This window comes from Furipterus horrens, unplaced genomic scaffold (assembly GCF_987537825.1).
Source record: "Furipterus horrens unplaced genomic scaffold, mFurHor1.1.pri manual_scaffold_9, whole genome shotgun sequence".
NCBI classification, from domain to species: domain Eukaryota; kingdom Metazoa; phylum Chordata; class Mammalia; order Chiroptera; family Furipteridae; genus Furipterus; species Furipterus horrens.
This window is the reverse complement of record NW_028327179.1, coordinates 16,706,273-16,719,726: the sequence shown is the minus strand read 5'-3', so window position 1 is coordinate 16,719,726 and position 13,454 is coordinate 16,706,273. Positions and strand designations below refer to the sequence as shown.

General features: G+C 47.6%; 1 protein-coding gene across 2 annotated transcripts; it reads right to left on the bottom strand.

Moving 5' to 3' along the window:
* Window positions 1–8,071: 8,071 nt before the first annotated feature.
* SP8 (Sp8 transcription factor) lies at window positions 8,072–11,015 on the bottom strand. 2 transcript variants are annotated; one of them, XM_090287126.1, is made up of 2 exons: window positions 10,927–11,015; window positions 8,072–9,918 (listed from the first exon to the last, which is right to left on the bottom strand). In XM_090287126.1, exons 1-2 carry the CDS (start codon window positions 10,945–10,947, stop codon window positions 8,422–8,424), a joined length of 1,518 nt encoding a protein of 505 aa, XP_090143252.1. In that variant the 5' UTR covers window positions 10,948–11,015; the 3' UTR covers window positions 8,072–8,421. The 2 variants fall into 2 exon arrangements, with proteins under 2 accessions (XP_090143252.1, XP_090143253.1); XM_090287127.1 differs by lacking the exon at window positions 10,927–11,015 and adding an exon at window positions 10,535–10,592.
* Between the last annotated feature and the right edge of the window lie 2,439 nt (window positions 11,016–13,454).

Below are 13,454 nucleotides of genomic sequence, written 5' to 3'. Positions count from 1 at the left end.
GGGGGTGGGGGAGGGGACATCTTTCTTCTATACTGTGCTTAAAATGGAATGGCTAAAAAAACTTAAAGCTGGAAGGATTGGTTCTCTCAAAGACATAAAGATAACCCCAGGTGAATTAGTGAGGTTTTTTTTTTCAACATTCTCTTAAGAGTACAGTGTGAATTGAGCATAATGTTGTAAATCAACTCATTGTTTGGGCCCTTTCAAATTAGTTGCCAAGAGAGGAATGAAAACTTGATAAGCAGGCTCCAGTTTCTATGTGTTGATTTAGAAATCTTAAAGCTTGTGGAATGGAAGAAATTTAAAGGGAAGAAAAGTAAACAAGGAAAATGCCATGCAATGAAACACTGATGTAAATGGAGCATAAAGGGTTTTCTTTTAAAAACAAAACAATAAAGAATTCCATTGTGCTTCTAAATTATAAATTTAGATTTCTTTGATTTAGCTTAAGTCTTATTTCCTTTTGAGTTTCAAGATGACATGATCCACTTAAATATTCAAATGTTTGATGCTGTTTCTTATCTGTCTTGGAGGGAAATTAAACATAAATAAAAATCTTACAGAATTAAATCCACATTTTTCTAATAGGGGACTATTTTGAATGAAGCAGCAAATGCATTTTTCCTTTTAACCTCACCGCCATGGAATGTCCATTTCTGAACTGCAAACCAAGTAGGTTCAGAACACTGATTGCTGCAGCTTCAGGTCTTGACCCTTTTACTCGGGAATCAAGCAGAAGAGTGGTAATTCACCAAAAGAAGAGAAGAGGGGGCAAGACTAATTCCAGGTATTTTGAGGCAAACCCAGGAAATCTGACTTTTTCCAGGAAAACTTGGCCCAGCTTTCATCAATGTATGCTTTGTCCTGATAGGAATGCATATTTAATCACCAAAGCAAATGTTTTTACCCTCAAACAAGATCCTTTAGTAGAGATTTTTAAAGTATTTTTAAACCACAAATAAAACTTAAATGAACAAAGTGACGACAAACTGTTTTGCAGGGACAAGAAAGGCGAGAGCAGGCAAGGACTAGCTCATCTGCTCCGAGGTCTGAAAGATACTTGTAGCTTCCTTGGGAAGCTTCATTTAGCATTGAGCGACCGGGATATTCTGTTCCAGTGACAGCGCAGTGGGAATTCCCACTCCAACAACCCATGAAATGTTACTGCATAATTATTCACCTCTGAGACCTATTAGAACTTATCAGCAGAGAAAGAAATTTAATTTAAACTCACCCCTCTGTGCTAAAGAATGGCTGGGACAAGAGATCAAAGCACAAAACTCTGTCTCCCAGTGGATTCCAACACCTAGGCCCTATTGGGTGAGAGAACGCGCGGCATTCCAGCGCCTCCCGGCTTTCCGGCCCCGGGGAGAGGGGTGGGGGCAGGGCTCGAGTCACCGGCTGGCTGGGTGAAGGGAGGTGGAGAGGGAGGGGGTGGCTTGGGAACTCCTGGTGGACACAGCGCTTCTACGGGCAGCTGCAGATGGAGACCCTCACTGCAGACAGAGAGGTCCTCGCCCTGCCTTCCCTGCTACATAGCTCCGAGTCAGTGAGCCTGTGCCTTTAATACAGGCCAGCCATGGCTGGAGCCAGGCCCCTGCGCAGGTGTGCAACTGAGAACTCCCGGGTTATGTGTTGAGTAAGCTGCTTATGCTCCAGCCGCATAAGGTGCCTTAAACGCACACACGTGGAGCATGTACAACCACCCATAAGTGCCACGTTTAATCCTTCACATACCTCCAGAGTACGAAGTGGAACCATGAATCCAACCTGCATGGTGAGCTTCTAGGACAAGAGAGCCTAAGTCCTAGAGGTGCCTAAGACAGGGGCGGGAGAGAGGTGCACTGGAAGCTGACTTCTTCCTCACCTTCCTCCCGGAGCTGAGGGTACATTCTCTAAAACCTTTAAAGGAAGTATGGCACTAATTTCACACAGGCTTATCCACCCTCACCTCTCTTCAGATGTCACCAAAATACGGGGACTCGAGAAGGCTGTTAGCATTCCCCATATATCCAGCTTCCCAAAGGCTCGAAAGGCAAGGAAAGAGAAGAAGGAGGAAGCCCAAGAAAAGTTACAGGGGTTTAAGTACAACGTGGTAAAGAAAAGTTAAATTCTGTTCAACAGGTACAGTTATTATACATCGATAACTATATAATGCTCCCCTAGGTAGTCACCAAGGTGGCTAAACTGTTCTTTGATTCCTGAAATCAAAAAAGGCAAAGAGTTTCACAGCCAATCAGCCTTCATTTTGCTGCCTTTATAATAACAGCGTGGGAAAAGGTGCGCAAGTTTCTTCGAGTCTGGCAAACCCGTAATAAAATGACAAGAATAAAACTGCCCACTGATGGAGAACGCTGCACTTTGTCACAGGTCTTCGCCAGAGGGGTGGCAGATGCGCGTCCGCACCACATTTTGGACAAGAATAGAGCACGAGAGGTGAAGGAGAGCAGGCAGTGGTCACTAAAGCCAAGAGAGAAATCGAAACGAGTTCGGGAAAAACAACGTCGGCCAGTCCACACCAAGGCAGGCTGGGAGGGCCCCGGCAGGAGGCAGCGTGGGGCGCACCACTTTGGATAGGGTGAGACGGAGGCCCTGAGGTCTAGGCGCTGGCTTGGATGGCTGAGGGCAGCGAGGATGCTGGGCTTTGGAGACCCTGGGAAGCGAAAAGAATCCTCCACCCTGGTCCCATCCCTTCGTCTTTTGAAAGCCAGGAGGTGCACACGGTGGAGGCTCACCAAGGTTATTTCCAGGGTGGGTTCCTGCCGGGCCAGAGGCTATGTGAAGCGCAGGCCCGGTGGGCCAGCATTGCCAGCCCCGGAGGCGCTGCAGAGCGGGCGCGGGGCACAGGGTGGCGCTCGCTGTCCGCAGCACCTTTGTGTGCACTGGCAGCTGGCCCCAGCAGCACGAGAGGGACGGCAGGCAGGGACTCGTGGAGAAGACCCCAGACCCCGGCCCTGTTTCCCCCACGCTTCGCTGTAACCTGTGGGGGGATGGAGGGCTGCAGGAGGTCTCAGAGGTCCTTCTGGGAGCAGCCCACAAGGCACATGCAGAAGCTAGTCGAGAAAAGACGACGTAGTGTTCTGAAAGGCTGGGAAATTATCCTGGGCTCAAAACCTCCCCCTGAATTCATTGAAAAGGCAAATCGGGATAACTTTGGGCAGTACAGACAGATCTCAGCCAAGAGCCCGGCAAGAGAAGCAAAGGGAACCTCCACCGTCCCCTCCTTCACAGCAAGAAGAGCTTGCCGCAGAAGCAAAGTTAGGAAGAGGGCTTAAAAGAAGTCCCAGTAGATGGACTTGAAAGAATGGCCTTCGTACAACAGTGAAAAGCGGCAACTTGGAGTGGGCGCTTGAGTTCTGGTTTCTCAGTCACACACACCCCCTCCCACCCGGCTCTCCGCTGTCCCTAGAGCTCTTGAAGCCTGACTGTCGTTAGGAGCCGAAGCAAAACGTAGAAGGCTGCTTCCTCACCGCCAGGAGACTCCACAGAAAATTAAATTAAACTAAACACGTGCCCAGGGACCAAAGAAAATAAATCCCCTCCCTCCTACTATACAGATCAACGCTTGTGTGCGCAGGGAGTGCAGCGAACCTAAGGCGATGCCCACTGACGCGCATCACCTTAAAACGCCGCGGCCTGAGCCTGTGATAGCGAGGAATTATCGGCTTTCCTTTAATCCGGAAGCAGGGAATAAACAGGGCACAGGCAAATTCTGAATCTTATTTTTTAAATAACAACAATTGTGCTTCGACCAAAGTCGTCAAAAGATGCCACGCAGAACAAGAGTCCTAATTTAACAATGAATACCGCGTTAGTCCACAGTCCTTTTGATTCTAAACACGGTTTTCCTCAAATGCCGTGATAAAATCAATCTACTGGGCTATGTTTTAAGAAACAGCAGACAACTGTAAAAATCACGTTTTTAAAAAGAAACAGACTTGATCATACTTTAGTTTTTCTTAGGGATGTAGGGAGAGATAATAATGCCGGTTTGGACAAAAGCAGCAAAAAAAAAAAAAAAAAAATCAGTAGGAAACTAAAAACCCCAATTTATTCAACATACCTGCATTAAATCAATCCCCCTCAGAAGCGATTTGTATGATTTGAGCGAAATGCAGAACTTCTTTCATTATATTTATCTCTATCACTTTAGGTGAGCGGAGAACAATCAAATCCATACTTTTTTCCTCTAAAGTTCCTTCCTTGATTTACCAGCCTAAACTATCATCTGACCTTATAGTTAATCCTCTAAAATAAAATATGTTTTAAGGAAATTCCTCTACAGGCCTGCTGTAACATTGCATTCAATAATCTCACCAAAAGATCTGAGGGGAGATGAAAATGTTAATGGCAGGATTATCGATCTGCTCACTCAAGGGTCTAGTCTCATCACCTGCTTGTCTTTAATTTTTAATTTCAGCATTCTCTCCCCAATGGAAACCCAGTTGAGAAGTCACACCAAGACTGAAGTAAGAGGACAGTGGAAGGAAGGCAAATACATCAACTTTTTCCAAGGTCAGTTGACAACAGTAGAGTAAGTAACATCGCATATACTTAAATTAAGTTTCTGTCATAAAATATTTTAGTTGACAATCCAACCTCAACAAGTCACAGTCATAAATGTCCCTATGCAAGAGAGAATATACTAGAAGAAGTTGAGCCAGAAAAGGAGAAAGCAGAACAGGGAAGAACCACTGAAGTTTGGGGAAGAAATAATGCAGGGAAACAGAAAAGCTGGACTGATATATGCTAGCCTGACCTCTGGGTCAACAACTAGCTTAACTCTACCTTGATCTGCAAGACTGGAAGCTTGTTCCTTGGTTCAAAGTGAAACCCAGCCTTTGACTTCATTTGAGTGAACCTCCAAGGCACTGTTAAGAGATGCTTTATCACAGACAAGGCAGGGAGAAAACACAATTTTGCACTTCTTCCACACTATCCTCTGAAAAGAGGATGTTCATCTCCAAAAGGGAATCCTGCCCACCCTGCGAACAGGAATCTAAAAATACTGCTCAATACTTATCACAACAAAATACACCAAAGCTAGAAGGGGGAGGAGAAGCCAAAGGAAGAAAGTGAAAGTTGAAAATCTGCCTTCCTTCAACCACCCCAAAGAAATCTTCTTCTAGACATTATCTGTCATCATCCACCTCTTAAATTGAATGTGATCTGTGTGTAATGCATCTGAAATGTACCAAGCAGCTCTCCTTACCTGCCACTACATCTAACTCCTTTAGAACTGGTTCCTCCTCAGCACTGCAACTTTCAATAAAAAAGAAACAGTACTTAAACTGTGTTCTGTGTGTTATTCCTAGGAAAAAGTGACAGAGAGACTGTTTTACTTTTTAAAACCATTAGTTAAAGCTGTAGTATACCAAAGAATCAGAGCTAACTTGCTTCCCTAAAACCATAGGGATTGGAGGATCAAGACAGTCTGCTACTTAAGAACAAATTGCATTATTCTAAAATATTCTATCCCTAATTAATTTTTTCTTCTAAATTTACAATATTCATAGGACTCTATATTTTCACTTGTTTATATGGATAATGACTTTACATACATTTTCAATGGAAGATTTTCAGTTTGAAACATACATCCACACTGAACTTGGGGCAGAGAGAAGGCAGACCAAAAGAAAGAAGCTAAACTTACAAGAATCTGAACACTAACTTTTTATTCAGTTTGATTCAAAATAATATTGATCTAATAATGAAATAGTTTGATATAATAACAATCAACATTTAAAGTATTTTTTTCTTTTTACGTTCAAAAGTATGGCTCAAGGAACCCATTGCTTAAATGCACTTAGACATAACAAGACAATATTTTTTATTGGCATCATTGACACCTATGAACAATAGCCTAGTAAATAGATTAAGGTTTAACCTTCCTTTTCTTTGGTGGCTGTTTAGACTTTAAAAGAACAGATAACTCATTTCAGCAGGAATCTACTACTGATATTTACCTCTACATAATCTTTAGCTAAGACATGGAATGCCAAAAACAAGCTTTTGTTAGCTTGACCTCCTCCACCCCCTAACAACAAACGTTATCCCCAAACCCATGTTTTTATTTTAGATGTATTGATCTTTCAGTGTAAGTCTTGCCCTTTTAAATACCAATAGCAATCATCCTGACTCCTTCTGGAGAGTGAGAAGGAAGCAAAACAGGAAATTTCTTTGAATTGTTTGGCGACTTAGTCCAAATTTTAAGAGTTAGTCCAAATTTTAAGAGGTCAGTAAATCCTGATGCTTTGAGCTAAACCTACTGGTAAATAATTAATTACATTTCTTAGACACTAATCTTTATCTTGGTAAATAAGAGAAAACAGTTTTGCCAAATAGATCATTCTACCTAAGTAATATTAGAGACAATTATTTAAATATTACCACAAAACAGGATTATATTTTGTTTAAATTAGACATTTAACTAAAAATAAAATGCAAATGTCTATAGTTTAAAAAAGAAAACAAATTAACTGGCCTAGTCTTTTATCTGAGTTTATTATTACCATTTAAAATATTACAAATAAATCAATTACATTTCATGCATTTAAAATGCAAGTCTAAAATGTTCCAGAGAAAGGCTTTTCATTTCAATGTGAAATATCCAAATTATTTCAACATTACAATGAGCAATTAGTTTGCAGAATTTGCAAACATTTCAATGTACTATCAGGAGTGTTGATTTAACAGTTAACAATATTACCTTCAGGAAATACACAAAGGTCAAAATTAGTTGAGATTCACTTGGACAATTTATTTAATACATGGGTTTTGGCAAACCCAGTTATGAAATATAGGAGAACTCTCACTTTAACTATGCCTGAACTGCCAGCAAATGCAAATAAGTACATGCTCCATTAAATTAAATGTCATCCCACATTTATCAAATATTGTCTTACAGTTTGATATCTATCTAAATTAATATTCGAGCAAAACTAGGCCCCGAAAGTGCGTTTGTGGCTCTGCACCTCCAGAAGTGAGTTCAAAAAACCTGCAGCTCATCAGAACTGCAACAATACCTCTTAATATTTTCTTGTAACAAAAAAAAAAAAAAAATCAAGTTTACTTCAATATATTTTCAAATATTTACTGGAAGTAATGTACAAGAAAAATACTATACAAAATCGTCTCCTGGACAACTGCACCTCACACCCGTACACTGGTGGAGTTATAGTTAATTGGTAACTAATCTAGAACGATTCTCCAGTTGTACAAACCATTAGGTTCAGATATATTTTACAAAGTTTTTTATTCCCCCTTATTTTCCCTCTTTTGGCATTTAAACTACAGCCTCATCTGGAATAAACGATAGCTTCTTCACTTGTTTGTAAGTTTAAATCACACAAAAAAAGTTTCACCCAAAGAATCGTTAATGAATTGCAGGAATTTACAGAAATGAGAACTATACAAATTGATGTCTGGACTAGCACGAAAAAAAGGAGGAGGGGAGATTAGGCTCGGGAGTGGTGAAAAACGAGGTAGAAAAGGACAAACACAGAGATAGTGAATCTGGTCTCGCCGGAAAGGGGTATTTTTGCATAAGAAAGACACCTACCCTCCCCCCCCCACCCCATAAGTTAATGCGATCAAAATAACTTTGGGATCAATATTAGCACAGTTTCGAGAGAAAGACTTGCTCACTGCTAGAGTAAAAACCAGACGGAAACCAAGTGGAAGGATGCGCTTTTTTTTGTTTTTAGTTTTTAAAAAATGTTATAAAGATGAAAGAAGGCTGCTAGAGCGATTCACCAAGACTGCCCTTAGCTGAAACTTGCATCGGTTCCACCTCAGGGAACAAAGAAAAAGAGGCAGAGCTGATGCTGGGAGAGCTAAACCCTGCAAACTCCGAGCTCTGCTCGGACAGATGCGCACCGGCACAAAGCTCCGAGGGCTCGGCGCAGGGCGGGCGGCAGCCGCGCGTTCTGGAACCACGTCCGCGGCTGCCCGGGCGGAACACCCTGCGCGGGCCTCCGGCCTCGCTCTCCCCGCGGCGCTGCTCAACCTTGCTCAGCCGAATTGCTCCCGCCCGGGTGCAGGCCCGTCTCCCAGGCGCTGGAGGCCACCTCCAGGGCCGCTTCCCTCTAAGAGACAGGCCCGTCACACCCTGGGATGGCGCTCGGAGGCCGAGGAGAGGAGAGAATGAAAGGCCCGGAAGGGTGCGGCTTCAGGCTGTGCGGGGCTCGGACGCTGTTACCGGGTGGAGGGGAAAGCCGGGGCCCGGAATGGCCATGCGTGTTACTTACATGTTCATATCCCCTTTACAAAGTTAAGTCACACAAGGAGTTTGAAGAGGAACAAAGACAGAGAGCAAGCAGTATGCAGTGCAGAGAGGCTGGAGCTAAGGCCAGGACAGGCGGGGACCAAGCGGAGCGGGGTGGGAAGAGGTCAAGGGGAGGGACAGGCACGGGGTGCGAGTCACTCCAGGCCGTTGCGGTGCACGGGCTCCGGGGGCTGCAGCAGCTCCGGGGAGTGGCAGGGCGGGCTGCCCGCCGCGCTGTGCTCACTGTCGGTGTCGCTGCCCTTCTTGCCACCGCTGCCGGAGCCGGCGGAGCCTCCTCCACCGCCGCTGTGGGTCTTCACGTGCTTGCTGAGGTGGTCACTGCGCATGAAGCGCTTGTTGCAGACCGGGCAGGCGAAGCGCTTCTCACCGGTGTGGGTTCGCAGGTGCCGCTGCAGCTCGTCGGACCGCGTGAAACGCTTGCCGCAGAAGAGCCAATTGCACACGAAGGGCCGCTCGCCCGTGTGCCAGCGCAGGTGCGCCTTGAGGTGCGACGTCTTGCCGTACACCTTGCCGCAGCCCGGGATGTGGCAGCTGTGCAGGCCCTTGCGCCGCAGGCTCGCCCCCGCCGGGCCCAGCCGCTCCGCCTCCTGGCAGTTGGGGCAGTCGCAGGTGGCGCGGCCGGAGTAGCGGCGCGCGGAAGAGCGCGGGGAGCCCCCCAGCGGCGCAGACGGCCCGGCGCTCAGCATGGAGCCCCCCGCGCCGGCCAGCGGCGACGGGGCCGAGTCCGGGTAGGAGCCAGGCAGCACTGGCTTGAAGCCGTCCATGAGGTGCTGCCCGGCGGGGCTGAGCAGGTGCGAGGAGGCGCCGCTGCTGAAGGCTGAGTGGCTCAGGCCTGAGTAATCCGAGTTGTAGCCTCCGAGCGGCGAATGCAGCGAGGTTTGGAGCCCCCCGGCGGCGGGGTGCAGCGAGCCCGGCAAGGCCGCAGCGCCGTTCGGGTTCTGCACGTCGATCCAGCCCGCGCCCACGTCCCACCAGCTGGAGGCGCCCGCCGAGCCCACGTCGCCGGCGGCACCCAGGCCCGGGTGCGAGGGCTTGAACCACGACTCGTACGGGTGTGCCATGCCCACGCGCGGGTAGATGCCCTGCAGCCCGTCCACCGAGGTGTGCACCTTGGAGATGAACACCGGCTGGTGGGAGCCGTCCTGCGAGTGCGCGGAGGAGCCGCCGCCGCCGCCCCCGCCTCCACCGCCGCTGCCCCCGGAGACGCCGGGGGCCTGGAACACCGAGTAGTCGTTGGCGAAAGGCGAGGTGGAAGCGGCGGCCGCAGCGGCCGCAGCGGCGGCGGCGCTGCTGGAGGTCAGGGAGAAGGCGCTGGAGCCGGGCGAGCCGCCACAGCCGAACGAGTCGGACACCAGGGCCGCCGCGGCCGCCGCCGCCGCTGCCGCCGCCGCGGCCGCCGAAGACGAGCCGCCGGTCCTGGAGGCCCCCGTCACGCCGAAGCCAGAAAGGCTGGAACCCACTACATTGCAACTGCCGGAGGAGGACGACGAGGAACGTTTCCAGGGGTGGAAGCCTTTGCCGAAGGAAGAGGAGCTGTCCGAGAGGGAGGAGGGAGACGGGCTGGGGCTGCCGATCTTATTACAGGTAGCAGCAAGCATGGCCAGAGGAGTGGATCCCAACCTTGGTTCTTCCTGCGGGAAGGGGGAGAGGAGAAGGGGTGGGGGAGGGGAGGTGGGCAAAGGGCCGGTGGGGGAGGGAGGAAAGAAATCTTCATCAGATCTCCGGTAGCGCTCAAAACGTCCCATGGCACCCCGGCTCTCGCTGCGGCGTACCGCCACCAACTCACCTGGCTCCCCCAACAGCCCTGGCGCCCGGCTGCTTCCTACTCTACGGGAGGGGGCAAGTTTGGCTGCCGGCGTCTGATTCGGGAGCAAAGCGCCATGCTAAAGAAGAGTTTGACAAATATTCTCACCTAAAACAACACTCCCGTGCACATAAGGCCCAGACACTTCAAAACAGACAAGCAAGCAAAAGTCCAAGTTAGGGAGAAAGGAAATTCCCTTTGCCGAGAAGCCTGGGGGAATACCACTGGATTGCTTTTAAAAGCGCTTCCCATGTAATCCAGAAAGAATTTTGAAAATCTTGTTCCGATCCCCAGAAACCCATCCTGGGTTGTGTCTTCCAGGCCAAAAGAGATCAAACTATAAGGCTGGCTCACTAGCTCTTCCTGCCTTTCTTTTACTTTACTTAAAAAAAAAAAAAAATGTCTACAATCGCTTAAAAAAAAATTAAATGGATTCAACGTACCTGCAAGACCACGCGGGCTGCGGAATTTTTTAAGGGGAAGAGGGAAAATCTGCAGTTTGCCCAGGAAGCACTTGCTCTCTTTACCCCCGAAATCGTCGCCTGTAAAATGGGCAGGGCGCACGTCTCCCGGGCTGGGAGCGGCCGGGCGCTGCGAGGTGGCTTGTCTAAATGCCCTTCGAACCTTTTCCTGCGCTAAAAAAAAGTGACTCGCCCCCCCCTTCCCCCCCTCTTTCTTTTCTCCAAACTCACTTGTATTTAAAGGGGAAAAAAAAAAAAAAAAAGCTCTCAATAGAGACTGATAGCCCATGGCCTGGCCGGGGCGACTTTAACCCCCTCCGATCGGCAATAAAAGGAAACTAATTAAACCAGCAAGAGAAAATCCTGAGACTCACCCCTAGAAGTGAAGTTGCCATCACACAAAAGTGCCCTCCTCCTCTCAGAGGATCTTTTTTATATTGATAAATCAGAGGCAGTGTTTTTTTTAGAGGTGTGCAATACAATGATCAGTTCCGCCCATTCCACCACAATTGTAGCTCCCTCTCCGGCTTTGAAGTGCCGCGGAGGCGAGGCCAGCCAATCTGCAGCCTCGCCGGGCCGCGCCGCGCGCGCGCCGTGAGGTCATCGGCGCAGCCGCCGGCCGCCGTGCTGGGGGCTGGGGGCGGGGAGCGGGGGGCGGGGTGGGGGTGGGGGTGGGGAGCGGCGCGCTGCTTGCGCGCGGGCACTGCGCGGGTTCCAAAGCGGGCGTGTGAGCGCGTAACCGTGTAACTGTGCGTGTGTGACCAAGCTGGGAGACAGTGCAGACCGGGGACTCGGGGTAGGGAATGTGAGGGTGGCACCACATTGACTGTGGTGAAGGAAGGAGGGAAGGGGAGGAACAGTGCCGAGAAGGGGGAGGGTGTTGGGTGACAATATAACTGCGTGTGACAAAGGGGGGTAGAGGGACAGTTCGGTAAAGTGTTGAGGGGAAAGGTGTGAGTGTACTATAGTGTAACTGTAAGTGACAGCCCTGGGGAGGGAAGAGGACAGTGCAGTGAAGCAGGGGGAGGTGGTGTGTGAGTTTGACGTGGGGGGAGAGGGAGGAGTGTGATTCCGTGTTTGTGTGAAAGAGACGGGAGGGTAGATGAGTGTGTGCGCGCTTGATGCGGGGAAAAGGAAAGTTGTGCGAATGTGTGTGATCGACACAGACGAGCGTGAGCGTGGTGTGTGTGTGTGCGTGCGTGTGTGTGTGACAAAGCTGGCGTGGAGGATAGGAACGGGGTACTAAAATATACATATGTAAGAGAGGGGAGAGATTGGCGATTTGAAGAATGAATCTGGGAAGTTGAGTGAGGCTGAGTCAATAAATATTCACAAACACCATCCCTGTCGCCTCTGGTCCCTTGTACCTAAAATCTTGAGTGATCTTTTTCTTAACTTCTTGGACATAAACCGTACTAATACCTACCTCCCCCCCACCCCCACCCCGACTCTACAGCAGTAGGGTAGAAAGGTGGGAGGCTGAGGGGTATTTTTAAGGGTGATTTAGGGCGTGTGTGCGCCTTCGTCCACGAGTTGTTACTTTGCTGCGGTGGCTCTTTTTTTTCCTCCTGAGGTGGGATTCGTCTTTGGAAGTGCGAGTCTCAGTCTAGGGGAGGGGGTGTATTTGTCCCGTGGCGATGAGTAAATTTCTACTCAAAAGGATTACATACAGAAGGGGACTAGAGTATTGTTTTCTCTTTGGGTGAGAAATTGGGGAGCCTTTTGTGGAATTTAGACATTTTCACAGGAAATCCCCACTGCCTCTTTCTGAGAGAAAAATTAGAATTTTGATTGATATGTGTGGGTTTTATTTATCTGAGAATAGAGACAAGGTTTTGACAAATCTTGGACCACATGTATGGAGGCGTTTGTGTCTAATAGCGTTTGGGCCAGATATCTATAAATGTGTGTGCATGTTAATAGATACACTGTTCAAATTCAGTGGATTTTAGTCACCTGCTTGCCATTTGTGTTACTAGTTGCCTTCAGAAATGTCATTACAATTTCACTGCCACCACAAGGGAACATCTTAAACCATAGAGAGCACCACACTAGGGTAGCAAAAAGTCCACAGACCTTGGAGCCCTATTGAATATTCATGTTTTTTAAAAGTAATTTTATGTTTTTAAGCAACTATAAATGCTCTCAGAAATCTAATTTTAAGGCAGAATTGATTAAAATGTTTTTAGCTGGGAGAATTGTTTTGTTTTGAGTTGGTAAATATCCTTTATCATTTTGGAACACTCCTCAAGTGTATCACAGCTTCCAGAGATGTTTAAAAAAAAAAAAAAAAAAACCCTCCTGGGGTTTACTGAAATCCAAAGTCAGGGAGTATCATTTGTGTAAGTTTCATTGAGCAGGGTTGAGGCTGATGTGATGTGAGTGCGTTTCCAGTCCCTTCTTAACATTGTTATGATATTGACTGTACATCATATCTATTGATTAAGGGGGTAAGATACACTCTCATACTTTGAAGTAAGTGTGAAGTAAATTAATGAACTGCTTTCTTTCTCTGAAGGCTGGCATTTACCATAAATGTCGTGTTTCTCCCTGCAAGCCACTCTGAATGATTTTAGCGTGTTGAGAAGGCGTGACAGGCCAGCCCAGAAGGAGGAAGGGGTGGAGGAAGGAGGGAACTCCGTTTAACAAATAAAAGAGAATTAACTTCATTGCTTTGGTCGCCTTCTATAATGATATTCATTTTAAGGACCTAATACACAGTTGTTCAAATTTGGGTTTTAATTCTAATCAATACCGTCACTCTCAAAGGAGGAGGGAGAAAAAGCTTTGAGGGGAAGACTCCCTTCTATGAATATGTAATCTTTTTATCTCCTTATCTTTTGGAAGGAAGTGAGGCAGGGCTGTTAAAAAGTTAAATGCTAATTCTGAGAGTAAACAGAGG